The sequence below is a fragment of the Nymphaea colorata genome, chromosome 6 (assembly GCF_008831285.2).
Source record: "Nymphaea colorata isolate Beijing-Zhang1983 chromosome 6, ASM883128v2, whole genome shotgun sequence".
Classification (NCBI taxonomy): domain Eukaryota; kingdom Viridiplantae; phylum Streptophyta; class Magnoliopsida; order Nymphaeales; family Nymphaeaceae; genus Nymphaea; species Nymphaea colorata.
Genome location: NC_045143.1, coordinates 10,938,357 through 10,964,028, shown reverse-complemented (window position 1 = coordinate 10,964,028; position 25,672 = coordinate 10,938,357). Strand labels below are relative to the sequence as shown.

General features: G+C 38.2%; 2 protein-coding genes across 3 annotated transcripts; one reads left to right on the top strand and one right to left on the bottom strand.

Moving 5' to 3' along the window:
- Window positions 1-2,389: 2,389 nt before the first annotated feature.
- Window positions 2,390-13,644, top strand: LOC116256842 (protein PTST homolog 2, chloroplastic). Of its 2 annotated transcripts, XM_031633353.2 has the most exons (8): window positions 2,390-3,351; window positions 3,436-3,625; window positions 4,418-4,604; window positions 4,708-4,904; window positions 10,094-10,239; window positions 10,330-10,477; window positions 13,297-13,365; window positions 13,468-13,644. In XM_031633353.2, exons 1-8 carry the CDS (start codon window positions 2,816-2,818, stop codon window positions 13,561-13,563), a joined length of 1,569 nt encoding a protein of 522 aa, XP_031489213.1. In that variant the 5' UTR covers window positions 2,390-2,815; the 3' UTR covers window positions 13,564-13,644. The 2 variants fall into 2 exon arrangements, with proteins under 2 accessions (XP_031489213.1, XP_049934492.1); XM_050078535.1 differs by lacking the exons at window positions 4,418-4,604; window positions 4,708-4,904.
- Window positions 13,645-23,206: 9,562 nt separating this feature from the next.
- Window positions 23,207-25,078, bottom strand: LOC116256157 (60S ribosomal protein L44-like). The gene is made up of 4 exons (XM_031632398.2): window positions 24,943-25,078; window positions 23,764-23,943; window positions 23,605-23,679; window positions 23,207-23,514 (listed from the first exon to the last, which is right to left on the bottom strand). Exons 1-4 carry the CDS (start codon window positions 24,943-24,945, stop codon window positions 23,455-23,457), a joined length of 318 nt encoding a protein of 105 aa, XP_031488258.1. The 5' UTR covers window positions 24,946-25,078; the 3' UTR covers window positions 23,207-23,454.
- Window positions 25,079-25,672: the final 594 nt, after the last annotated feature.

The window sequence follows — 25,672 nt, the reverse complement described above, 5'->3', positions numbered from 1 at the left end:
GAGCTAGAGGTTAGCAAGTAGCAACCCGCCTCAAAGCCCGGCCCAGCCCGCCCGGTCCGTTAATAATCGGGCCGGGCCTCGGGCATAAATCGAAGCCCGAGGCCCGATATTACATGGGCCCGGCCCGACCCGTTTAGAAACGGGTCGGGCCTCGGGCCAGCCCGTTTTGAATGCCGGGCTTTGATTTTTTCATTTTTAACGGGCCGGCCCGGCCCGACCCAGCCTGCCTTTGCGTCAAATCAATAAAATTGCTTTTAGTTGAATCCATTGTCACATATATCATATACAGATATTATATAACGAGAAATTTCTTGAGTATAATATGACAAAGTTGTATATCTCATAAATATCTTGAGAAAATCTCGGCAAAATTTTTAAAATATTTAATAAAATTTAAAAATTATAAAAAATTTAAATTAATAAAAATACGAAAAAACACATTTTTTTCGAATAATATGTGTTTTATGTGACAATGGTTGAATCTTAAATGAACTTATAGCTTTGAGATTTAAAGGCATTTGATTCTATTCTTTTGTAAAAGCGTCAAGGCTCTCTGATAGGCAAATGAAAGTTGATTGCTAATTCAATTCCTATTGGTACTATTTTTTTGGATTGATACTTTAGTTGATGGGCGTCTTACTCCCCACCAATGTTTCGAGATAAAACCTTGAACTCTAGGGCTAGGGCAAAAATGTAAGAAAGAACAACTTGTGAACAATTAAGTTGTGGGGATGAGGCATTTGGAAAAATAATAATGCAAACTACACCAAGTATAGGTCCAGAATTGTTTGAGATTGAGGTGGTAAAAAGAGATAGCTGTGAAACTTGAACTTTTTTTATCCTGTGGTTTTAATCATGAAACATAGCTTTGTGTCAAATCAATAAAATTGCTTATAGTTGAATCCATTGCACATATATCATGTACCGGCATTATACGGCGATGAATTTCTTGAGTATAATACAGCAAAATTGTGTATCTCGAGAATATCTTGAGAAAATCTCGACAAAATTTTAAAAAAAATTTAAAACATTTAATAAATTCTAAAACTTATAAAAAAATAAAATTAATAAAAAATACAAAAAACACGAAAAAACATGTATAATATGCATTTCTTCATGTTTTTTTATTTTCTGCCTTTTTTTTAAAAGATGCATCTAATTGCCGTTTTATACGACTGACTTATTTCTCACGTATTATATGCATTATTTTTAAATAATATGTGTTTTATGTGACAATGGATGTAATAATTGAATTAGCAATCAACTTGAATCTTAAATTAACTTATAACTTTGAGATTTAAAGGCCTTTCATCATAGTCTTTTGTAAAAGCGTCAAAGGCTTTATGATTGGATTGACATGCAAGTGAAAGCTTCAGACAAAAAGAAAGATCCATATATTTTAAAAGTGAGGTTTCTCTGTCTTCTCAAGAAAATTTGGTCATTAGCAATAGCAACAGAGTCACCCAGCACTAAACAAAAGATGGCCCCATAACTGAATAGCAAAGTGGATATTCCCCTACACAAGACGTGGTATAGACTCTGACGATGAGAATGTGCTCCTGAAGACCCATAAAAAAAAAATTGAGAATAGTTGGTTAACTATAGTAATATGCTTATTTCTTTTATTTTGTTTTGTGTCGCTAAAACGGTAGTGAAAAGTGTATTTAAGACGACCAATTACTTGTCCACAGCTTTTAGCGATAGAATGCACCTCGCTCCTGCGTGAAACATATATATTAGTAGGTGTTAAGCACTTATTAAATAGATGAAAAACAATTTCAACATTTGATGCTTTCTACACGGACAAAAGAAAAATAAGCTGAAAAAAAATGTGAATTAATAATAGCTGACAAAAATGACTTACCACCATCTTCTTGTTTTTTTTTTTCAATCCATTAATTTCAAAAAGTTCAAGATTAAGATTGTTTCATATCTATTTAGCATATGAATGTCTAGCACTTACCAAATTATACATATATGTATATAAACTGAATATCGTCAATGATTAAAATAATAAAAATTTATCACTAAAAGATAGTTGCTGCATTAATATTAACAATGTGAAAATGGTTTATGACAACAATGTATATTTTTTTAATTCATAAATTTTAAAAGTTTATTGTATATATATCGTTCAACCATCATCTTGTCTACTTTTTGTCCAATTATGGCCGCTCTAAACATTGCATCAGAATCATGATTAAACGCAAAAGCTGGAGGGTTCCTCCATCCAATCTGGAACGAAGAAATGTAAGGATTCTCTCTCTCTCTCTCATAATTTTAAAATTCTCTAAATAGTAAATATACAAATAGTAAGACCACAAGCTGAGCTTTAAAAAAAAAAAAAAGCATAAAACGGAATTTGCGTCAGGTGAATAAGGAGAGACGACCATCTTTCTCGTGCACACTTCCAGTTATCCGTTTCCTCCTCTTATTTCCTCTTTTTACCCAACTACTTCTTCGTTCTTCCATCTTTCGAATCTCTGTTGGTGGGCTTAGAATTCCTCCCCTCGCCGTTGTCTCTTTACCTCTCTGTCTCTGTCTCTGTCTCTCTCTCTTTCTGTCTCTCTCTTTCTTTCTTTTTTCTCTTTCTCTTCTCTCAGCTGAAGAAGCAAATGGTTGGGAGTCATCGTCCTCGTTGCCACCTTTGACTAGAAACCAATGTCTTTCCAGAACTTTTCGTACCAAGAGTTCTTTGCTTCTTTGAGAAAAATTCCCTTTCATAACGGAACAAGGAGAAGAAGGCAGAGGAGCCTCAGAAATTGATGCTCATGTCTCGTCTGCTTGCTTTTTCCGGAGGGTCATCTGCGGATTCATGGCGTTGCACCACCACCACCATGCTTTATTCCTGTCCTCCTCCTCTTCCGAATGTCGTTTGTTCTCCACGTCCTCCGTTTCTTGCAGAAACCAGCCCACCCACGTCGCTTTTCGGCCAAAACTCGCCCGAACCGTCATAGGGTCGACGTTCCGCAATGGGTCTGTCTCCTTGAGGAGGTCGAACTTTGATGGCGGTTTCGATCTAGAGGACGAGATTTTTGAGTTCATGAAAAGGTCTGAGAGACCAAATATGTTCCCTACCAAGGAGGAGTTAATAGCGGCCGGGCGAACAGATTTGGTGAATGCTATCGTTAAGGAAGGTGGGTGGCTATCGGCCGGCTGGGACGGAAGGGAGGAAGGTGAAGAAAGACGGGAAGCTTGGCAGATTGAGGAAACGAATAACGACCGTTTTCAGTATCCGGATACGTGTTTACGCTCTGATTTGGGGGATTTTTCTCCTTACGACCCATATTCTTCATCTGCGTTGTCGACCTCAACTTCTTCTTCTTCTTCTTTTTCGTTACATGAATCGACGTGGGTATTGGTGATTACTTCTGATATGGAATAGCTTTGGATGCTCTTAATTGCAATGAAGTATGTTGGGTTTTTGTTTGGCAGGGAAATGAAGCATGGTGGAGGAGTTGAGGGTATCTTGAGCCGGCTAGAGAAAGAGAGAGCGGCCTTTTTAACAATCGAACCTAGCGAGAAAAAAGGGAACGAATCAAGAAGGAAAGAAACGAGAGAAGAGGCGACATCCTCTTGGAGAGAACTGACAAAGATGTATGGTGACAGAATGTGGAGGTCCCCTGTAAGTAAATCCATTACATGTTCATGTAGAATGATTGGAAACTATTTGTTGAATCTTGCTTGGGTTGCATTTTTCTCACAAACCGTTGTTGGACGTTTCCTTCTTTCTCTGAACCTCAGCAGAAGTTTGTAGAACCATAGAAGGCATTTGTTCTTTTATCTGAATTTAAATTCCATATAATACGATGGCCTCAATGGCAAACATGATGATGAGTGCAATTAGTAGTTCCAATTTCCAAATGATTTACAGGAGTTTCTTTTAGGGAGTTCTGATCCGAGTCCGGGTCCATTCATTTCTTTTATTAATCTGCATATAGCTGCACAATGTAAATATTAAATTTTTGTTAAACCATTTTTTGAGAATGATACGGCCTTGCATTCATATCCTTTTGTATGTGCAAAATTCATTCTTGTCATACGGAGCAGTTTCCTAGCTTTCTATGTATGGTTGCCGTTTTCCCCAACGTGTGCATTAGGAAAACAAAATGGTTTTATAATCATTCCTTGTGAAGGTTGCTGATTGAATCTGTTATTATTTATTTGTGAACTCATATCCTTCTATTTATAAAATTCATTCCTGTCATACGAAGAAGTTTCCTTATGGTTAGCTTTCTATTATGATGGTTTCTGTTTCCGCCAATTTGTTCATTAGGAAAGCAAAATAGTTTTATGATTATTCCATGTCAAGGTTGCTGATTGAATAAATTATTTGTGAAAACCCTTACTATTACAGTATGTCTACTTTTAATATTAACTTAAAAATGCACTTTTGGTTTTCTGTTTCATTATAAAGGCAGCAATGAGCAATGGTGAGAGAAACACACGACCTTTATCATCCAACACCAATGAAGTCCATTTGGATGGGTCTGAACAGCACTCCGTCCAAGATTTAAACAATAATGATGATGGTGCTAATCCTCATCACATTTGGAGGGTAAAGAGTCTGAGAGAACGTAACCACATAGATACCAATTCAGGAGGTATTTATCTCTTTCTCTCCCTGCGCCTTTTTTTTTCTAGATAATGGGCACTCTCCTGATCATAGTCCTGTTTTCCGGCCTTGGGCATGTTCAAATGGAGAAGTTAACGGAAATGGTAGAAGGCCTCTTAGTTCTTCAAAGTCCAGCAATGACGATATAGATCTCGACAACCAAAATTGTATGGATGACGATGAGAGTTACCAAGAAAGCATAAGGTCCCGCATTAAAAAATTAGAGTCAGAGTTATCATCAATGATCCACTTAGTCAGATCAGGGACAAGTGCTCATAATTGGAGTGAGGTTGGTAAATAGACCTTTTCCTGATATAGCTGTAGTGCAGGCTTTGTACATTATTTATGATGAATTGCTTCCATGTGTGATGTGTGTTGCACTTTCATTATTCTTTTCACCTTCCTGGAAAGCACATAATGTTGCTTTCATGGAGCTTATATGTCATTCCCTTATATATATATATATATATATATATATATATATATATGTAATTTCTGAAATCCAAAATTGTTAAAATAGAATGAGTTCAAGTGGTGAATTTTTAGTTATACTGCATGACCTCAATCACCTTGACTTTATGAATGGACTTCGGTTATTTATTCATGTACACATAAGTACATAACTACTATTTCTTTGGTCCTTTCTTTTAGGGGCAATTGCTTAATCATGAAAAACACTCTTTCAAATGAAAGAACACCTGTTTCTCACTTGAGGTGAAAAGAATACCTCCTGAAAAGCAGGACATGAAAAAGCTGTGTTAAACCTCTCCCTAACAAAGCAAATTTTCAGGGGAAGGACTTGTGCAAAAGGCACATCTTATGAGCATGCTTTTGACATCCTGCTTAAAGTTTGACACTTGCATAAAAATGTGATGTTTTAAACTTTTGTCTATTTCAATATGGCAAAAGCGGACTGGTCTAGAAAGATAACCCAGATATTGCTCTCAATAATATCTCTGCACGTTGATGCTTTGAGATATTATGGGATCTTGTGCAGATCTGGGGAAATCTCAGGCAGCATTTGGTGTTTAATAATATTGGTAAATATATATATATATATATATATATATATATATATATATATATATATATATATATATATATATATATTCTTCAGAAATGAAAAAAGATAGAAGTATTTTACAATCCCTTTTGTAAATAGATAATATGAATTTTCAAACTATATTTTGATGTTGTAACAATGTCATAATTTGCTATGAGCCTATGAGTGATATTTTGAAAATTTCACTTCCTTTTTGTAATAAAAAACTGTTTTGCTTTTCAAACAGTGCTCTAATGTTTGAGAGAAGCTGTAACCTTGAAACACAAGAGTTTATGCTTCACAGGTTTATCCTTTTCTAAATTGGCATCAGTGATTTCCATTAAACTTGATCATATCATTGTTCATTTGATCGGCAATCGCTGTTACTGCTGTCATTATTTCTGTTGTTAATTGGTAGTGCATAGAAATTGGTTTAAAGGAGCTGCAGAAAACAGCTAACAGAGAAGGAGGCACATTTTAGACCACATGAAGAGATGCATAAATGACTAGGACATGTCCAAGAAATGAACGTGAGACAACTTTACATATCATAAGGTCAAAAGTTAAGTCTGTATCTTATGACACTATGATACATTTAAAGTAAAGTTTAAATATTTTATTGAAAAATATATAATATTCTTTGTCTCTAAAAGATTTTTTTCTAGCATTGGACTAGATTAACTTTACATGCTTTTCTACTTGATATGAAGCTTTAAATTGCATATCATCTTAGTAGGCATAAGGAAATCTTTGGAGTGCATATAGATCGCATGTTCTTATTATAGAACAAAGGGTGCATGCTGTTGACGGCATGGGAAGAAAATTTCAGGCTATGTCACATAGGTACGGGTGGCAGTACGGGTACCAGTGCGGATACGGGTATGGATCATTTTCAAAAAACTTGGGTGTGGGGGTATGGCCGTACACACAGACACACACACACACACATATATATATAAATTACAAATAGAATAACATATTCATAAATCATGATCCAAAATTTATAGATATCTAAACAAAGTATGGAAGTAATTAACATACAAAATATATCAACTTTCTTGATTCTCCTCAGTCGCATCATCAAGATTAGAAGGAACAACAGGTTCTGTAAGGTCCATATTAAGAGCATACAAATCATGTTCTCCTTCAAGTTCCATGTCAATGTCCTCTAGATTAACATCCCAATACTTGGATGATCCTGAACTACAAGTTGCAACAAAATCACAATATGATTTTAAGTTAATATTAACTTTAACCAACCAACATAATATACTTATGTATACATGTCAAAGATAAAAAAAGAAAGAAATACCTGTAATCATCTGAAATACGTCAAAGTAAGCATAGGTTGGAGTGGACATAAACTAAAAATCTTCTACTCGCTTATTAGTTAGCTTATTTCTCTTGATGTTGTGAATTTGAGAATAAGTGCTCCAGTTTCTTTCACAACATGAAGAGGTTGCAAGTTGAGAATAATAACTTCAACGCAAGTTGTTGAAGATTTGGTGTCGATGCTCCAAAACATAACCACCAATTAACAGGATCTTCTTCTTCTCTTGCCATTGCAGCTTGTAATGAATCACTTCTTCCATCAGAGAAGCTCACAGACTCATTATGAATCAGAAAATAGTCTTCCCAAACATATCTCCCTATTGTTTGATATTTTTGGATCTCGATTAGGAGGAACACGACCAGTACCTCCTGCCAACCATGTTTGTCCATAATATTTGGGATTTAATGATGTGTCATACAATGCAAAGGGTTATTGCTTATGTTCCATCTTCTTACTAAAATTTTATGCACATGATCGAAAAACTCAGAATCATTAAGTGCACCATTCTTCTTCTCATGTTTAAAAATGATGTTTTGAATTTTTTCAATCATGTTGTCCCACATATCATAAACTCTATGAAGCATGGGCCCTTCTTTATCAACTTCTCTTAGCATCTGCCAAATAGGCTCTGTAAACTGCAGAAAATATGTAATCTTATCCCAGCATTCATAATCTAAAATACATTTTTTAATTTCTTGAGCCTTCACAATGTCATCACTCCGATAAAACTTTCAATCATTGTCAGTCACGATAAGTGTTAATGCATGTTTCACCTGCTTTATTCTTTTCATCATTACAATAATGGATGCAAAACGAGTCTCTGCTGCCTTCAACAATTTCAAATCAGAATGCTTATTAAATATAGCAAGAGCATTGTTGTGGTTTACAACAAAATTTCTGATGTTTTTGACATCATGCTCAAGCTCCTCAATCCATGAGCACAATTTAATAGTGTTTGTATTTAACAGTGCCACACAAGGAATCCAAAATATGTGACTATACTTGGGATCACTTGCCAAATTCATCCCTGCTCGTTGGCAAACTGGAGCATTATTAGTAATAATTTGCACAACATCGTCTTCACCCACTTCTTTGATGACTTCTATAAATAGCCATTTTAAATACTCAACATCTTTATACTCCCCAAATGCATCAACACATTTCAAAAAGTTTTGCTTCAGTTGCATCTTGTTCTTTTTTCAATTCCTTCATCGATTCTTCACTAATTTTTTTTGCATGGTCTAATTCCATGGCCTTTGATATGCGATAAATGTGCTTTGCAACGTGTATAAGATCCAGTAAAATGTGTATGAAAAAATTGCAAGAAAAAATTATATTCCCACCACCACTAGTAGCTTTTTTTAGTTTTTTCACATAGCACCAAAGAGGCTTAGATGAATCCATTTCTACTGCAGCAGCGGTATTAACACTACTATTGCTGCTTGCCATATTTCCACTTCCACTTGTAGGCATCGTTCCTTTTCCTTTATCGGCCATTGCAACTTATGTCTAAAAAGCAAAAAACTATAACCAATAACTGGAAATATATATCAGCAATTCAAGCACGTAAGAAAAAAATTAGATGATCCACCAGAAAACAGTGCAAGCACAAATGAAAAAAAAAAACAGATGATCTACCAAACATATGGAAATCGTGTTATTGGAAAAAAGTGCTCGCAGACCTTCATCACTCTTGCTCATGACAAGCCACTTTGAACAATTTTCAAGTGAAAAAATTGAAAAACGAAGAGCAGCTAGGTAAAAGGAGGAAGGGGAAAGCCAGAAAAGTCAATCTGAACAACTCTGGAGTAAGAAAAATGAAAATGAAGAGGAAACAAGATATCTCTGAACACCATTTTCCCTTATTAACACAGCAGCAACCACAAAATATACAGTCTTATGCATACACTTCTTCAATATACCAAGGACGAATTGAGAGAAAAACTGCTTACACCGTTACCATCTTGACCTTCTTCATACAGGGATCAATATGGTGGAAAAGAAAGAAAAACACTTATTTTTCTCTATGCATCTATATATGCAAGCTGGTGGCGGGTGGTAAATACAGCCTCTGCCACTTTCGCTTGAGTACCAAATGGGCACGTGACAAACTTAAGACATAGGCATGACCATTAACCGGTCAAGAATGATTAGAAAGAACATATGAGAAAACAGAGGAACAAAAAATGAAGAAAGGAGCTCGATCTTCACAAAACAAATGAGAGATCCTTCAGATGAAACCAATCACTGCATCGGAAAACCCTAAAAACCAAGCAAGACTAAAACAAAGAGCTTGCAAACCTTTATGTTCGCCGTTTGCCTCTCGTCGTTCGCCGAAGTGGATAATCGCCTTCCATCATCGGTCTCTATCGGTGAAGATGAGGTGAAGAAGCAGAACCATCGTTCTCTATGGTTACGATATTTTTAACATGAAAAAAGTAAACCACGTTAAAATGTAGAACACGTTAAAAACCTAAATCGGACAATTTTGGACTCAGTCAACTTTGACCGAGTTCGAAAATGGTCGAATTCGACCTCAGGTACGTAGACATACCTGGTACGGTCAACGGTGTACCCGGGCCGCACCCGTACCGATATCGTACCGGTACAGTGCAGGAGCAGTACCCTTGTTACATAGATTTCAGAATAACCAAATGGAAGTAACTTGTCATTAAAATGTGTGACTTGAAAAAATGGTCAAAACATAGTCCTTCTAGTTCTAGGAATTTTCTAAATTTAGCATATTTCGTGGCAATTGACTAATTGTTGATACAAAAGTGATTCTATTTTAGGGAGAACATGGTTTTTAGACAGTGAGAAATATCATCTTAGGAAAGGAAGCACAAGAACGCAGACAACTTTTCCTATTTTTACTTGTAGTTGTCCAAGTCAATTACATACTTCAGTAATGCTACATATTGAAGTAAGTAGCTTATAATGTTTCTACTTTTTTGTGAGTGGCGTGGTAAAGTGACTTTGGCCACTTCTTTCTGCTCATTGTGGGCATGCTAATAGATTGAGAGATCAATTTGCTGAAAACGAGTACTATCCGAAAATTATTTAACATTTGTCATGCATTCTAATTTTGGGTCTACTTGTGCAGGAGTATGGGAACTCCTTGGAGAAATTGCATGAGCTCTCTAATGCTTGGGAGTTTCATGAAACTGAAATTATGAAATCTCGTGCTAAATTGAGATCAATTCGTGCTAAGTTAGCAATACTGGAAGGCAAGATGGGCTTCGAGATTATGTATTTTCCCGCACCCTACATGGCATGATGTATCTAATCAAAACATTTTAACTTTGTCAAATTGGTGAATATTTTACTTTTGCACTACAGGGAAGCACAAAAAGTTGCAGAAGAAAAACAAAAACGAATTGAGAAGGCTCAAAGGGTTTTAACTCTTCTACGGACTGCTTGCATAGTCTGGTCAAATTCCGCAAATGATGTTTTGCTAGCAGGATCTTTTGATGGCTGGACAAGCCAGGTTTGTTGTTTTCCAAGTTTCCAACTAATGTGTATTACTAGGCGTTATCTAATTTTTCTATTCATTTATTTCTTCTGCACTTGTTTGTTCTTTTAGAGAGAAAGAATGAGAAAATCACAAGAACAATTGATTTGCTTACCCTTCTGGAAAAGGTCTCAAGAAGTTGTTCTCATCCTGTTGGGAATTTGTTTGTTAGAGTAGCTGCAGAAAGGTTTTTTTTTTTTTTTTTTGGGTATAAACATTAGATGACCGTTTCCAAAATTAGCAACCCAAACTCATACCCTTATTTACAAAATCCGAAAAATTTGGTATGCCACTTGATCCTCAAAACACTTAAATTTCCGACCATCTCCTCCTTCATTGTCTACTTCTGAAGTTTTAAATATTTGTATATTCAAAAGTCATTCTCATGCATCTCTAAGTCTCTAGTTGGTTTCAAAAGTTAAAAAGAATAAATAAATATCCTTAATATTGGCTGTCAATCTGTGGACTAGTTTGCTGGTCGACTAAGTTTGCAGTCAGACTGGTCTGTGGACTCAAGATTGATTCAATCCAGTTTTATGAACTGGTCGGCTAATCATTACCCATTGGTCGGCTAATCATTTAACTAGCCGTTGAGAGACTAGTCCTTATGTTGGTAAGTTGCATTTCTTTTCTACCTTTTTCAGAAAATCCTTTAGGAAATATCAATACCTATTTTTGCCTATTTATCTTTTTTTTTTGTGGCCCCTTCTTTTTATTTTTTCTTGTAACATGCTTTGTTTTCCAAGGCAGTACTTTTTTCTGTTTAACGTGTTTCCTGTTTAGCCTATTATATATATATATATAGCACATACCCATATAGGAAAGCCCGCATTAGGTTTAGTGCAAAAGACATAGTAAATTTGTAAGTTTATTTATCTATAAATGTTCCACAAGACAAAATCAAGTTAACAAGTACTACATGCGTGAAACCTTAAAGCAGAATTAATTAATATTGATTCTACTCAAATTGGTCTCAACCGCTAGAATTCAAGACATGTTTTTAGAAAAATGCCAATGCCTACAAGTCTCCCTTGAAATACATGATTTATGATAATAAATGTTGTGCTTAAGAAACTAGTACTTACTTTTGCTGATTAGATATATCAGCTATCTCTTTTTACTGAATGGACTTCCATTTCTTCTTGTTGCATCTTATGTTTTTTAGTTCACATTTCAAAGTATTTTCTTTAGAGCCTTTGTATGTATAATGTGTTGCAATGACCTTACCTGCTTAGTAGTTACCAATGAGCAGATTTTCTAATCTGATGACTAGATGCTTTAAGCGTTTTGTTTGCTTACTTTGGGCTAATCTCTTGAAGCTTCATTCCCTTCTACGTTATCAATTGGACGAAGCTGGATGCCTCTAATGGCATGGCAGTGCATATCACGGCACCTTGTGTTTACCATGTAGATATTTTTCTCCTGCAATACCTGCTACGGGAATGCAGTGATTAGGACATTACTTGGACTTCTCAATTCCCAGAATGTTCTAAATGTTGTGGTTGACATTCCTGGCGTGGTATCCAAATTCTTCAATGCCTCATAAAGGAAATGCTGGGTAGATTTTGACTGATTGTTAGGATGAGTTCTCAACTTCGGCTTGGAAGTTTCTAGTAAAATCATGGATTGATGTTAGTAAATATATATATATATATATATATATATATATATATATATATATAAAATAAATAATGATAAATAGTTGACTTTGAACGGTATAAACTTAAGTTGCATGTTTTGGATTTTCTTGTTTTTCTGTTGTCGAATTTTGTCAAGTGCATATTTGTTTTCAAGTACATTTTGAATGTTATTATCATCATTCTTATGTCATTTTAAAATATTTTTTATATGACACACGCAAAGTTATTTTAGTAGGAAAACAGATTATTTGCCAAGTATAAGCAATATGTTGTTCTATGGTCTCCTCATTACTTTGATATGATGATCTGGACTATTTCTGTCCGTTCTCCTCGTCCTAGTGTGTGAGAGAGAGAGAATGTGTGTATGAGAGAGAGAGAATGTGTGTATGAGAGAGAGAATGTGTGTATGAGAGAGAGAGAGGCGAAGCTTGAGCATGAAATTGCCAAGGGTCACCAGTTCCATGATTTGCTGTCAATTCGTAGTTGGCAAAATTTGAAGCATCTGCATTGCGATCAATTGCCAATTAAGCAGGTGAATGCCAAACTAATGAGTCTGTCTTGCAAAATTCGGTTGTAAGCAGGTCCTTTGTTAAAATGTGAACCTGTGGTCAACGATGTGATCAGAAAAGTTTTATCGCACCTAGAGGGGCATTTTTTTTCTCCCTCAACTATAATCATTCCTTTTAGATTTTTTTTTTTCTGGAAGTGGAGATCTGCTACGAATGGCGGCTTCTGGCCATGCTGCGTCTAAAATCCACGCTTTTTCTGTTAGCAAATATTATTACATTCATATCTATCCAAAAAACATTTTGCATGCACTTTTGCTTTTTGAATATGACATCAGACCTGAAGGTGGACCAGTAAAAAAAATGTGTAAAAGCTGGATTGACAAGCAAATACAAATGAGAAAAAATACACACAAGGGAATTTTTTGCTTAATTGCTGTTTAGTTTAAAGGTGTCAGTTGCAATTTTGTTTCTTCGTTATCGTTGCCATTATCTTTGCTGTTATGTTACTGCAAGAATTGCTTTATGGTGAACACGGTCTTCGGAAACTTTTGTCCATGCTCCCGATCTGGATGCTTTAACATCTTTTACATGCAAAGTACGTTAATATCATTCTAACTACTATTCTGTATAATACGGAACTTTTCAGAGGCGAATGGAAAGAACAAGCTCAGGTATATTCGTGTTAAATTTGAAGCTATATCCTGGACGGTATGAGGTTAGTTAGCCATCACTATCTCCTGATATTAACTTTCATGTTTTCTTGCTAGTAGATGTTTTTACATTTTGCCGTTTTCTTCTACGTGGGTGTGCATTGCAGATCAAGTTCATCGTTGATGGTGTCTGGAGAACAGATCCACTTCGTCCCGTTGTGAATAATAATGGATATGAAAATAATCTTTTAATCATTTCTTGAATGAGAAGCAGTGATCTAATGTCCATATTCCTAAGAAAAATGTCTAGTTCTAATGCTAGAATGTCGATTTTGGCCTCTCTATCTCTCTCTCTCTCTTCCCAACACACACGAATGTGGGTTTTCTTCACTGAGAAGGTTTCCACGCTGAAAAAGTTTTCCTCAGATCGTCGCTTGAATTGTTCGGGCTTTTGGATGGGACTGGTGGAGGGATGTTGTTCTATATTTGACGCAATAGGGGTTTTCGATATTTGAATGTGGAAAAGAAAGTACTAAGCACGATTTCTTTTGAAAGTATGTGGATACTGTAGTGAGATGCATAATGAAATGGAATTTCTGTTTAAAGTTCTCCTCAAGCAACCAAAAATAAGCTGAGAGCTTTCCCACCAAAAAAAAAAATGATTACCTCGGGGACCTTTAGTTTTTGTAAAGTATCCTGAGAGCATGTTGTAGGGTACCCTTTACTCTGAATGACTTGGGTCTGACATTTTTGTGCGCTCTGTTAAACTTAAGAAAGAAAGAACAGGGAGAAAATATCTCCAGTCAAAATCTACTATGTTTGTAGGGATTTACTACTGGATGGACATTCTTCACTTCTTGGACATCTTCATTTCCTTCAACCAAGGTGAAGTATTTTCCTCCTAAATAGGAATCTAGGACATTCTGTGGTGCAATTCCATGCCTAGTGAAATTGGAAATTTGGCATGCAGGAGGGAGCCGGAAGTGATTCACGACAATGAGGTCCTAGCTTCCAAATCTGATTTAAACGTCGAAGACCTAGTGATTTGTTGGAAACTAGAAACGATATGCATGTAAATTTGTACCATAAACCTATAAATGCAGACAGAACCTTTGTTAAAATCACTAAGTCATGAAGTTGCAAAGGCGAGCAATAAATGCCAATGTGGCCTCAAAATGTGTGGATGATCCTATTTAAAACTTAAAAGAAATCAAGACTTTTCCCCTGCCTTGACTATAATCTATGGCAGAGGTCAGACCTGGTTAATTTAACTTCATAAAATCTGTGATCAGATATTCGTGAACAACCATCGTTGTTGTGTGTGCTTTAGAAAGAACACTTTCGTAATGAGCTCATTCTAGACTTGATTTATTTTATTAATAGTGCTTCCATGAGAACTAAGTTTTTATCTTAGGAAAATGAAAATATTTTTGAAAACAAATAGGGGGGGCTTTTCCTCCACTCATGGCCGTAGGCTAAAATAATGGGTCAAAACAGGACGAAGTTTGAGGTGATTACATAATGAAGTCTTACCTTTATCTGATTATCCTGTATGCTAGAATCAGATTTAGACCAAGTAGCGAAGCTAAATATTGTATCCAACAACGGTAAAGTCGTCCCTGCTCGAGGAAAGAGAAGCTCTCATAGGGTCTTCAATCGTGCCCGTGAACATCCTCCTATCCTTCCACTCGAAGACTCAGATCGTCTTCACGGGAAGATATCAAATGGCGATGAAGACATTCTGGGGCAGGAACCGGAGACATTTCCGACTCCGTCTGAAGGTTTGAGGGATCGAAAACGATGATGCCCTCTAAACAAAACCGCACAGCGCAGGCACCAGTGAAAACTTGGGCAGCCATGTTAAGTCAGAATGAAATGGAGATAGAAGATGGTTTGGGCGAATTGGAGGTGCGAATGATCAATGGCCATCCATGAGTCAGTATCTCCTAGGAAGATCAGGAAGACATGAAGAGACCATTCAAGTTTACAGCAATAGCGTGTTTCCTGGGTGGATCGAACATAGGAACGACGGAGGCCAGCTATATCATCTCGGGCCTGCGCTCCTTATGGTATGAAATCCATAACCCCCATTTCTCTTTTGTGGGGAAGGGTTACTTTCTGGTAAGGGTGGACTTCATGGAAGATCTTAACGTCATTCTGAGTGTGAAGAAACTGCAGTGGAGCGGAACAGAGCAGAGCAGAACAAGTTGAGAAAAGAAACGCACAGAAAATAGGTGAGATGTATTCTTCACTGATCAATTGAGGGTTATGAACACCCTTTTATGGAGCATCGATACAAGAATAATGAATTATAATAAAAAAACAGAAAAATCAGAATATAAACCAATTCTGTTAAAACTTAACCACCCAATTCTGTTAAAACTTAACCACTTAGCTGTCTTCACATGCGGTGAAAACCTTCTAGACTCTTGATCTAAACAGCTTGCTAATAAATTCAGAATTGGTGGCTAGGCTGAACTTAATTGCTAAGAGTCTCATAACTTAACACACCCCCTTCAAACTGGTGCATGGAGATTGCTCATGCCCAGTTTGCCTCTTAGAAACATGAATCTGTCCTTTGGAAGAGCATTGGTAAATATATCTGTCACTTGCAAGTTAGAAGGTATATACTTGGTTGCTACAGTTTTGTTTTTCATCAAGTCACGGACTAAGTGACAGTCCAACTCAACATGTTTGGTCCTTTCGTGATGCACAGGATTGGCTGCCATTTGTATGGCTGATTTATTGTCACACATTAGTAAGACTGAAGAAGATTGTGTAACTTTTAGGTCTGACAGAAGATTTTTTAACCACAGAACTTCACAACGCACATTGGCTAGAGACCTGTATTCAGCTTCAGCTGATGACCTTGAGATGGTGTGCTGTTTTTTGGTCTTCCATGAGACAAGACTTTGGCCCAGGAAGACACAATACCCAGTAATGGATCGACGAGTGTCTTTGCATGCTACCCAATCAGCATCGCAATAAGCAATTATCTGATCATTGTCATTGCTTGAGAAAAGAAGACCTTGTCCAGGACTGTTCTTGAGGTAGCGTAGGACCTTGAGTGCTGAGTTGAAATGAACTGTGGTGGGATTTTGCATATGTCGACTGAGTGAGTGTACATCAAACATGATGTCGGGCCTGGTAATGGTCAGGGTAGATCAAACGCCCAACCAATCTTCTAAATGTTGAGCCATCTTTTAGGGGTTCTCCACAGCTTGCTGACAGGTTCTGTTTGAACTGCATTGGTATATCAGTTGGCTTAGCATTGATCAATCCAGCTTCATCTAAAATGTCGCATGTGTATTTTCTTTGTGAAATGAAGATTCCCTGCTTGGAGCGAGACAGTTCCAATCGTAGGAAGTATTTAAGGGTACCCAAGTCTTTCATACGAAATTGTTGGTTCAAATAATTCTTGAAGTCATCAATTCTTCCTTGATCATTTCCTGCAATGATTAAGTCATCTACATATACCAGCACAGCTAAGAACACTGACCTTTGATGCAATGTGAACAGCGAATAATCACTTTCTGATTGCTTGAAACCATATGTGGCAATGGCTGAAGAGAATTTGGCAAACCAGTTGCGGGGAGCTTGTTTGAGTCCATAGATGGACTTGTTCAGTTTGCAAATTCTATTTTCCTTTTTGCTGCCATACCCTGGCGGCAACATCATGTATATATCTTCTTCAAGATCTCCATTTAAAAAAGCGTTGTATACATCCATTTGATGAAGCAGTCAATTTCTCTTTGCAGCTACTGATAGCAGGCATCGTACAGTTGTCAATTTTGCTACGGGAGCGTATGTTTCATCGTAATCAATTCCTTCAATCTGTGCAAAGCCCTTTGCCACTAATCTGGCCTTGAATCACTCTATTTCTCCATTTGATTTATATTTGATGCGATATATCCATTTGCAGGGAATCGGTTTGGCATCTTCTGGCAGTTGAGTGAGTGTCCAGGTATTGTTGCTCTCCAATGTTTTTAGTTCATCTCGCATAGCATCTGTCCACCTACAGTCATGTATTGCTTGACTGTAGGATGAAGGTTCGGTGTAGCGAGAGATATTTAAAAGGTAGGTAGTATGACAATCAGAGAAATTAGAGAAAGATAATGAGTTGGAGAGAGGATACCTTGTGCTAGACCGATTTCCAGATGAAGATTGGTTGAGTGACTTTAGGACAGTTGCATTGCAGTAAAAATCTCTCAAGAGTACTGATTGTCTGTGTAGCCTGGTGGAGCGTCTCAGTTCACAAGGTTGGGCAGTATTAGGATGAGTTAATGAGTTTGGTTCAGATTCAGTTTCAGTTCCCACAGCTTGAGGGTTTTCGATGGAATCGATATCATGATGGTTTTGGTTTTGTGATTGAGGATGTGATTCTGATGAAGGGAAAGTTGTGTCATACTGAGGTGGTTGGGCCCTTGGGTTATTGGTGTCTAAACGACCATCAATTGTCTTCATGTGATCATCTGTAAGAGGCAGTGGAATAACAGGTGATACTTGTGGTTTTGCAACAAGTTTAAATGGGAATATATTTTCATAAAATATAACATCACGACTAGTGAAAACTCTTTTGGTTTGCAAATCACACACCTTGTAGGCTTTTTGTCCCTGAGGATAGCCCAAGAAGATGCATCGGATGGCTCTGGGATCAAACTTGGATTTGGGATAAATGTTAGTTGCATAGCAAAGACAACCAAAAAATCTGAGGTGAGAATATTCTGGTTTCTTTCCCATTAAGATTTCATACGGTGTTTTGTTCTGCAGTAACAAGGATGGTGTTCTATTTATTAAGTATACTGCTCTGAGAACACACTCATCCCAGAAGATTAGCAGAACACCTGATTGGAATTTTAGTGCTCGCGCAACATCAAGAATGTGTCGATGTTTCCTTTTGACAACACCGTTCTGTTGAGGGGTATAGACACATGAATGATGATGTTCAATCCCCTTTTCAAGTAAAAAAATTTTCAGATTGTCAGAAAAAAATTCAGTGCCATTGTCTGATCTGATTTTCAGTACATTGGCGCTGAACTGATTTTTGCTCAAGTTTATAAAATTTTTCAGATGATAGGAAGTCTCACTTTTGTGTTTCATAAGGAAGACCCACACAGCGCGGGAGAAATCATCAACCAAAGTCAGAAAGTATTTTGCACCAGAGTGATGCTTCAGTGTATGGACCCCAAATATCACAGTGGACAAGTTTAAAGATTGCAGTAGAGACAGTTTCACTTGAGTTAAAAGGTAATCTGGTCTGTTTTCAGTCACATTTCAAGAAGGGATGACCTTTGGATATTGACGGGTGTCCTAGCCTTATATGCCACGTTTCTGGTGAGATGAACCTACTACTATGGAAGGCCATAGAGTTCAAGGAGTTGTTGAGGAAATTTGCAACATACAGTCCATTCCACAAGTCACCCAGACCAGTCTTCATCATGGAGTTCTGGTCCTGCAAAAAGCAACACTCACCAGAGAAGGTGATAAGGCAATCAAGCTGTTTGACAAGTTTGTTCACAAAAATCAGATTGAATTTGAAGTGAGGCAAGAAATAAACATTGTCAAGTGTTAAACTAGGCGAAAGGACAGCCTGACCTATATGAGTTGCAAAGGCGATTTTATCATTAGGTAATCGAATAGGAAACGGAGTAGTCAAAGGAGTGACGTTGGACATCAGTTCTAACGAAGATGACATGTGGTCGGTTGCACCACTATCAACAATCCAAGAATTGGTTTGATGAAGAGACATACCTGCAAAGTTTACTTGAGGTAGAAAATTGTCTTTCAGGAGTTACCTAATTTTGATACACTCATCCATAGTTAGGGATTGGGCAGGCTCTTTGGCAGCTTCAATGCCAATTTGAGATGAACCAGCAACATTGGATGCAGTACCACATCCATCGTTCTTCTCTGAATCAACAACGCTGTTCGCAGTCGCACCCTTGTCAGCCCTCAGCTTTGTTCCTTTTGGGTTTGTGGGATAGCCCACTAATTTGAAGCAACGGTCTCTTGTGTGTCCAGAGATGTGACAGTATGTGCAGAAGTATTGGTTCTTCCTGATCCCTTTGCTTCTCATTGATCTATTGTCTAAATTTGACAGCAAGCTCACATGCTCGACTGGATTGAAGGAGTTTCTCGCTTCACGTTGCTTCTCCTCTTGGAGAACCAGTGAGTAAACTTTAGAGATTGATGGCAGAGGGTCGATTAAAATGATCTGACCACGGATTGTGTTGTAGGAGTCGTTCAGACCCATGAGAAACTGAATGACTTTGTCTTCTTGCTGCTTGACAAATATTTTACTCAGAGCATCACATGAACAGTTAGGTAAAATATCATAAGAGTCCAACTCGTCTTACAATGCTTTCAACTTGGTATAGTAGACAGCAACAGTCATAGATTCCTGATTCAGTCGACAGATGGCAGATTTGATTTGGTATTTTCTAGGAGCAGTGCTTTGGGTGAATCTTTCTTTGAGGTCGTTCTAGACTTCTACTGCCGTTGAGGCATATATAACACTATGCATAAGATCAGGAGAAATGGAGTTTAAGAGCCAGGTAAGTACCATGTGATTGCAGCGATTCCACAAACAATACTCAGGTGCCATGGTTTTCGGTTGAGGAAGGCTGCCATCTACAAACGAGGTCTTGTTCTTGGCTAAGAGAGCCATGAGCATTGCATGGCTCCAAGTTGCATAGTTCTCACCCGTAAGAAGTTGAGAGACCAATACAGTCCCAGGGTTGTCCGAGTGATGCAGGAAAAAGGGGCTTGAGAAGTCGACAGAATTGATTTCTGTTGCAGCCTCAGAAATTGGTTGGACAGGAGGCATTTGTGCGTTTGCCATGGATCAATGCTCTGATACCATGTGAAGAAACTGCAGTGGAGCAGAACATAGCAGAGCAGAACAAAGTAGAGAAAAGAAACGCACAGAAAATAGGTAAGATGTATTCTTCACTGATCAATTGAGGGCTATGAACACCCTTTTATGGAGCATCGATACAAGAATAATGAATTATAATGAAAAACAGAAAAATCAGAATATAAACCAATTCTGTTAAAACGTAACCACTTAGATGTCTTTGCATGCGGTGAGAACCTTCTACACTCTTGATCTAAACAGCTTGCTAATAAATTCAGAATTGGTGGCTAGGCTGAACTTAATTGCTAAGAGCCTCACAACTTAACTCTGAGGAAGAGGTTAGGCGGTCGACTTCTGCTGGTGAACCGTTGGACTCTCGGTATGGATTTGAGCATCGAACATTCTTTGAAGGTGCGTCTTCTAGGCTTATCGTCTATCCTATGAAACAAACGAATTTATGGGGCAGTGTCGAGAGCGTTGGGAGGTTCCTTTGTCGAAGCAGACCCTTTCACCAAACTACAACTCAAAATGGGCTATGCACACATATGTGTAGAGGTAGAACTAGAATGCGGAAAAGGCGACATCTGCTTCCAACGAGTTTAGTATGAGTCCCAAATAAAGTTTTGTCTGCAGTGTAGAACTACGACTCACCTCACTGAGGATTGCCAACTATTTGAGAAGAATCAACCGTCACAAGCGACGTCGGTTGTTCAGGGTTGGAAGGAGGTGACCATCGCTTGCAACGGCAGCACACAGAAACTGCCCAGGATGAAGGTCCCCGTAACCATGACGATGATGCGTGGCAGATCAAGGACTTTGAAACCCCTCCGGCCTCCAACCGAGAATTTTTTTTTTATGGGAAAGACGGTAACAAAGAGAGACGCTACCGACAGAGGAACCACCAAATTCCAATCGCGAAGACCTTACCAATAGCACATGCAGGTTTGCCCAGCGACCCCATCCACCAGACTGAGTCACAGACACCGAACAGTTTTCGTTCAGGCAAGATCACGCAACCAGCGGAATAAGGAAGACATGCCCTCTGCATCTTCGTCGCCACGTGCACTATAGGATGCATTAGGTACGCCTTCCCCCTCTCCTCATTTTGTTGGTCGCACAGGTGGCCCCGCCCCTAAATGGGAGAGTATTGAAGAGGCATTTCATTGGTGGTAGAAACGCTTTCCCAATTCCAAATGGATGAAGGTCGTTTGGCAAATGTGTCTACCTATGACAATGTGGCACATGTGGAAATTGAGGAATAGGATTACGCATGATACCAATACGACTGAGAGCCTAGATATTGGCAACATCTTATGGGATGATATAAAGAACATCTGCGGCTCACCGAGATTCTCTAGGTACAGAAAGGAAATTGCAGTTTGGATAACCATTTCTATCCGGCCAGACCCTTGGCCTTCCTTTGGCAACCACTCTTTAGTGGACCAAACTGCGATGATAACTGGGAAGCACATATCCAATCTTATACTTGTGGTCAAGAACAGAAATGGAGATACTTTCAAGAGAACCAGCAGTTCTTGTATGCAGAAGCTGAGCAACTTTTTGAGGAAATAATCCCAACTTTCCCTTGTATAGATGACAAAATTGCAGTGGTGGCGGCCCCACACCATTGGAAATTCCACCTACAAAGACGACACTCCCACCAAGGGTGGGGATAATTTTGAAAAATGACACCTACACATTTTCCTTCTTCCGGTGCAACTATCTCTAGAAAAGCCTGTAAGTAACTCTGAAAAGGGACTGACTTTTGGGGTTATCACATTTTGCAAGACAGCTTTTGTCCTTTGCCCTCGGGTGATAACCATTTTTGTTTATCTTTTGTGTATTGTCTTTGTGTGAAGGTCATCGCTTGTTCTAATTCGCTATATCTCAAAACATTCTCTCTCTGCTATGGCTTTTACACATCCAAGTATCCTTTTTATCACTTGCGGGTTCATCAAGTTTGATGTCCAGAGACCTCGGTGGATCCCTTTACGGCTGCATACAGTTCTACTGTCTCTCCACCTTTTCTTACCTAGCAGGAAAGTATTTCCACCATGAGATGATGAAAACCCTCGACCTCCTTTTTCTTGAGCTAGAAGGATGAAAAGGTAAAACACCCAGCCTTTGGAACACATGCAATCGGCCAGTTATATAGCCCACGGGCTCATCCTGTTTGACAGTCGGTCATAAAAATTGCAGCGACATGAATAACAATTTTTGTTGTTGAGGGGTTGTCTTTGGAATGGACTATCGAACCTCAAACATGTATACATGTCTTACAGTAAGGCAGAGTATTCTGGAATGCATTCAATCTTTGTGTTACTTCACAAAACTAAGAATAAAGTAGCAGAACCTGCTGCATGTGGCCCACGCGGTGGCGATCTCTTTCTGCCTGTTTTATTAATGTAAGCAAAAAATTTGAGATATGATCTTCGTCTAATTGATATGACAGCGCCTCAACTCACAAGACGTATTCAAAATATTTTTCAGACACCTTGCTTTATAAATTGAACTGTGACAAGACTAGTGATAAGCTACACATTGAGACGTTGAAGAAACCGCATCACCATCCGGTAAAAGGACCATAACAACAGGTGCGTAACCCTAGCATTTGAGGGTGCCGTTCAAAATATGGCTATCCAAAGAGGAAGGAGCATTTCATCCGAGTAGTGCAGCTCTCTCTCTCTCTCTCTCTCTCTCTCTATATATATATATATATATATATATATGTCTTCAGCATGCGTAGACCCTACCCGAAAGGAGTGCTGCCGACTGTTTATTAATTGATTAATCTGAGATACCCACCAGGAAACTGCAAACAAAATAGAGAGGGGATCCAACAGCTAGAGAACCATCAAACATTTGCCGACGTACTGTGACTAGATGTTTCACCAAAACTACTTGAAGAAGGGTTCTAATCAAGCAATGGATAGCGTCTACAGGGTGTACCATCCACGCCGACAGACGACGTCCCTGTTTACTCTGGTATTGCTCACCATCACCAACCAGGCGAAACGAAACATCAAACATGAACATAAAAGATCAAGTGATTAAAAAATTCAAGGTGAACAAAAATTTATATAGCATAGTACTACACCATGTCTACGTTAAAAACATGTTTAACTAAAGAAAGAAATGCCTCACGATGTTTGTTTTCTTCCCTACTTGCGTGCAAAAACAACTAATACATGCTTGAGACCGTCAACAACAAACGATGCTTCTTTAAGTTCCCCAGGCCTTGACAAGAACCGGAATGTTCACCACAGTGTCCCCTCGATGCAAAGAAAACAAAAAGAACCTAGAATAGCGAAGTCCCTTTTCCCTTCTTATCACCACCAATCTCGAAATGCTTGCAGCGCTGCAGAACAGAACTCCAGGTCAAACTTAATGGGAGAGAGAGAGAGAGAGAGAGAGAGAGGGGGGGAGAGAGAGAGAGAGAGAGAGAGACCTTAATTGGATGCTGAGACACATGCTTGCAGCTCTGGCATTGCAACCTCAACACAATCTTCTTTGTTGTTTTAGCCTGCAAACAAGAAGCGTAGTTTAGTGAGTAAGAGACTGCCACTTCACCTTTCCAAACTTAGCTTAGCAGAGAGGGATGGTTTACCTTCTTGTGGAAGACTGGCTTTGTTTGGCCTCCATATCCAGATTGCTTCCTATCGTAACGCCTCTTACCTTGGGCAGCCAAACTATCCTTTCCCTTTTTGTACTGAGTAACTTTATGCAAGGTATGCTTCTTGCATTGCTTGTTCTTACAATATGTTTTCTTTGTTTTTGGCACATTCACCTGCAAGTACCATATTACTCATCATCACCTACCAAAAGACAGAATGAATGGTAGATTTTCTAGCAGACGTGAAAATTATAGCACAAAAAGCAAGTACTTTTTAGTCTTAACCTCAACAAACCACACTAAGTAATCATCTTATTTTACAAGTCAAAAAGAAGAACCACAGATTGTGCATGTGCTGCAAGGCTTCAGAATAGAACTAGGTTGTTTAGTTTTAAGAACTTCATATGCAGCTTCCAGGTGACTCATCATGATAGAACATAACCAAATTTATATCACTTTAGAGCCTACAAGTGAAATACATGATCCTGAGCTTATTTCAAGGAAAGCCTAGAGGTCAGTGGCCGTATTTTACAGGTAAAGAGGTAGAGACACATTAAAGAAGATATCACAAAGCGTGATGATCCCAAGAATCCCAAAATAATTTGCTGAAACGTACTCACACCATCACAATAAAATCATCTTGCATTCGATCAACCAATTTCACTAAATCAAAATCTCACAAACAACAAATGAACATTTGAGGTCTTCAGATGACCCAATTACATAAGTGACGTTCCCTAGTAGTCCCGTAGTAAAATTTCGACGAATAGCTGATCTTATTTTCACAATAATCGGCACATAATACCCCAATGAAAAGCAGAACATATGCGCTTCGAAAGGGAAAATATCTAAACATAAATCGCCCATTTGGCAATATAGATGAACAGATTCCAAGAGCCATTTCCGATTCATAAACAGGCACAAACCAAACTAATTAAAGCACCAAATGGATGAAAATACAGTCACTCAGAATTATGCAAGCGAAGGAAAATCAATAACGAAAACCGAAATAAAAAGTTTTTAAGCAAGCTCAACAAATCCAATCTACGTTTTACACAAGGAGAGGAGTTAATCTATTAACCATTACCGAAGCATATGGTCAGATGAGGCGTAAACCGATGTGGATATGACACGAATCACAAAAAGAGAGAGAGAGAGAGAGAGCGCGCGCACCATTGTGGAAGGCGAGACGAAGAACGCGGCTGCTCTCAGGAAACCGAAGAAACGCCCGAGCGTATGAATTAGGGTTCTGGAGGGGTCAAGAACAGGGCAGATGAAGGGCGTCAAGTAGAACAAGTGCCAAATTACATAAAAGCCCTTATATACTAGTTTTTTCCAGATAAAGTCTCCACCGCGCTTTCCCCCTTACCTATCAACACTCAGTTACTGCTCTTATAATTTTATTATTTGAAAATTTTATAAAACACTATTATATCGGTCACCATGTTTATCCTATGGAGTTGATAATAGCATTTTGAAGATGACTATGGAACCTTGCCTTTCTTGCTATTTACTTCATTTTATCATATTTTCTATCTTGTCCCAATATCAAGGAGGGATTAATTTTGCTTCTCCATGACTATGTTTATACAATTTCCACCGTCTTCCTGCATCTCTATTTCCTATTTATTCGATAGATTCTGCAATTTGTTTTCGTTTGTAGTGATTGATTGGAAAACCAAATATGCGTTTTTGAAGAACCTGCTACCTATTCGTGCTTCCGACTTGCTTTTTTTTGAATTTGAGAAGGGTGAGGTTGATGATGATGGTGAAACAGTAGTGCATGTGGCCCTGATCATATGCATCCACCAGCACGCATCTTGATCTTGTTCATCACAGTAGTGAAGAGATTAAGTTAACTTTGGAAATATCTACATGATCGAGGGTTTTCTGTGTTTAGGAA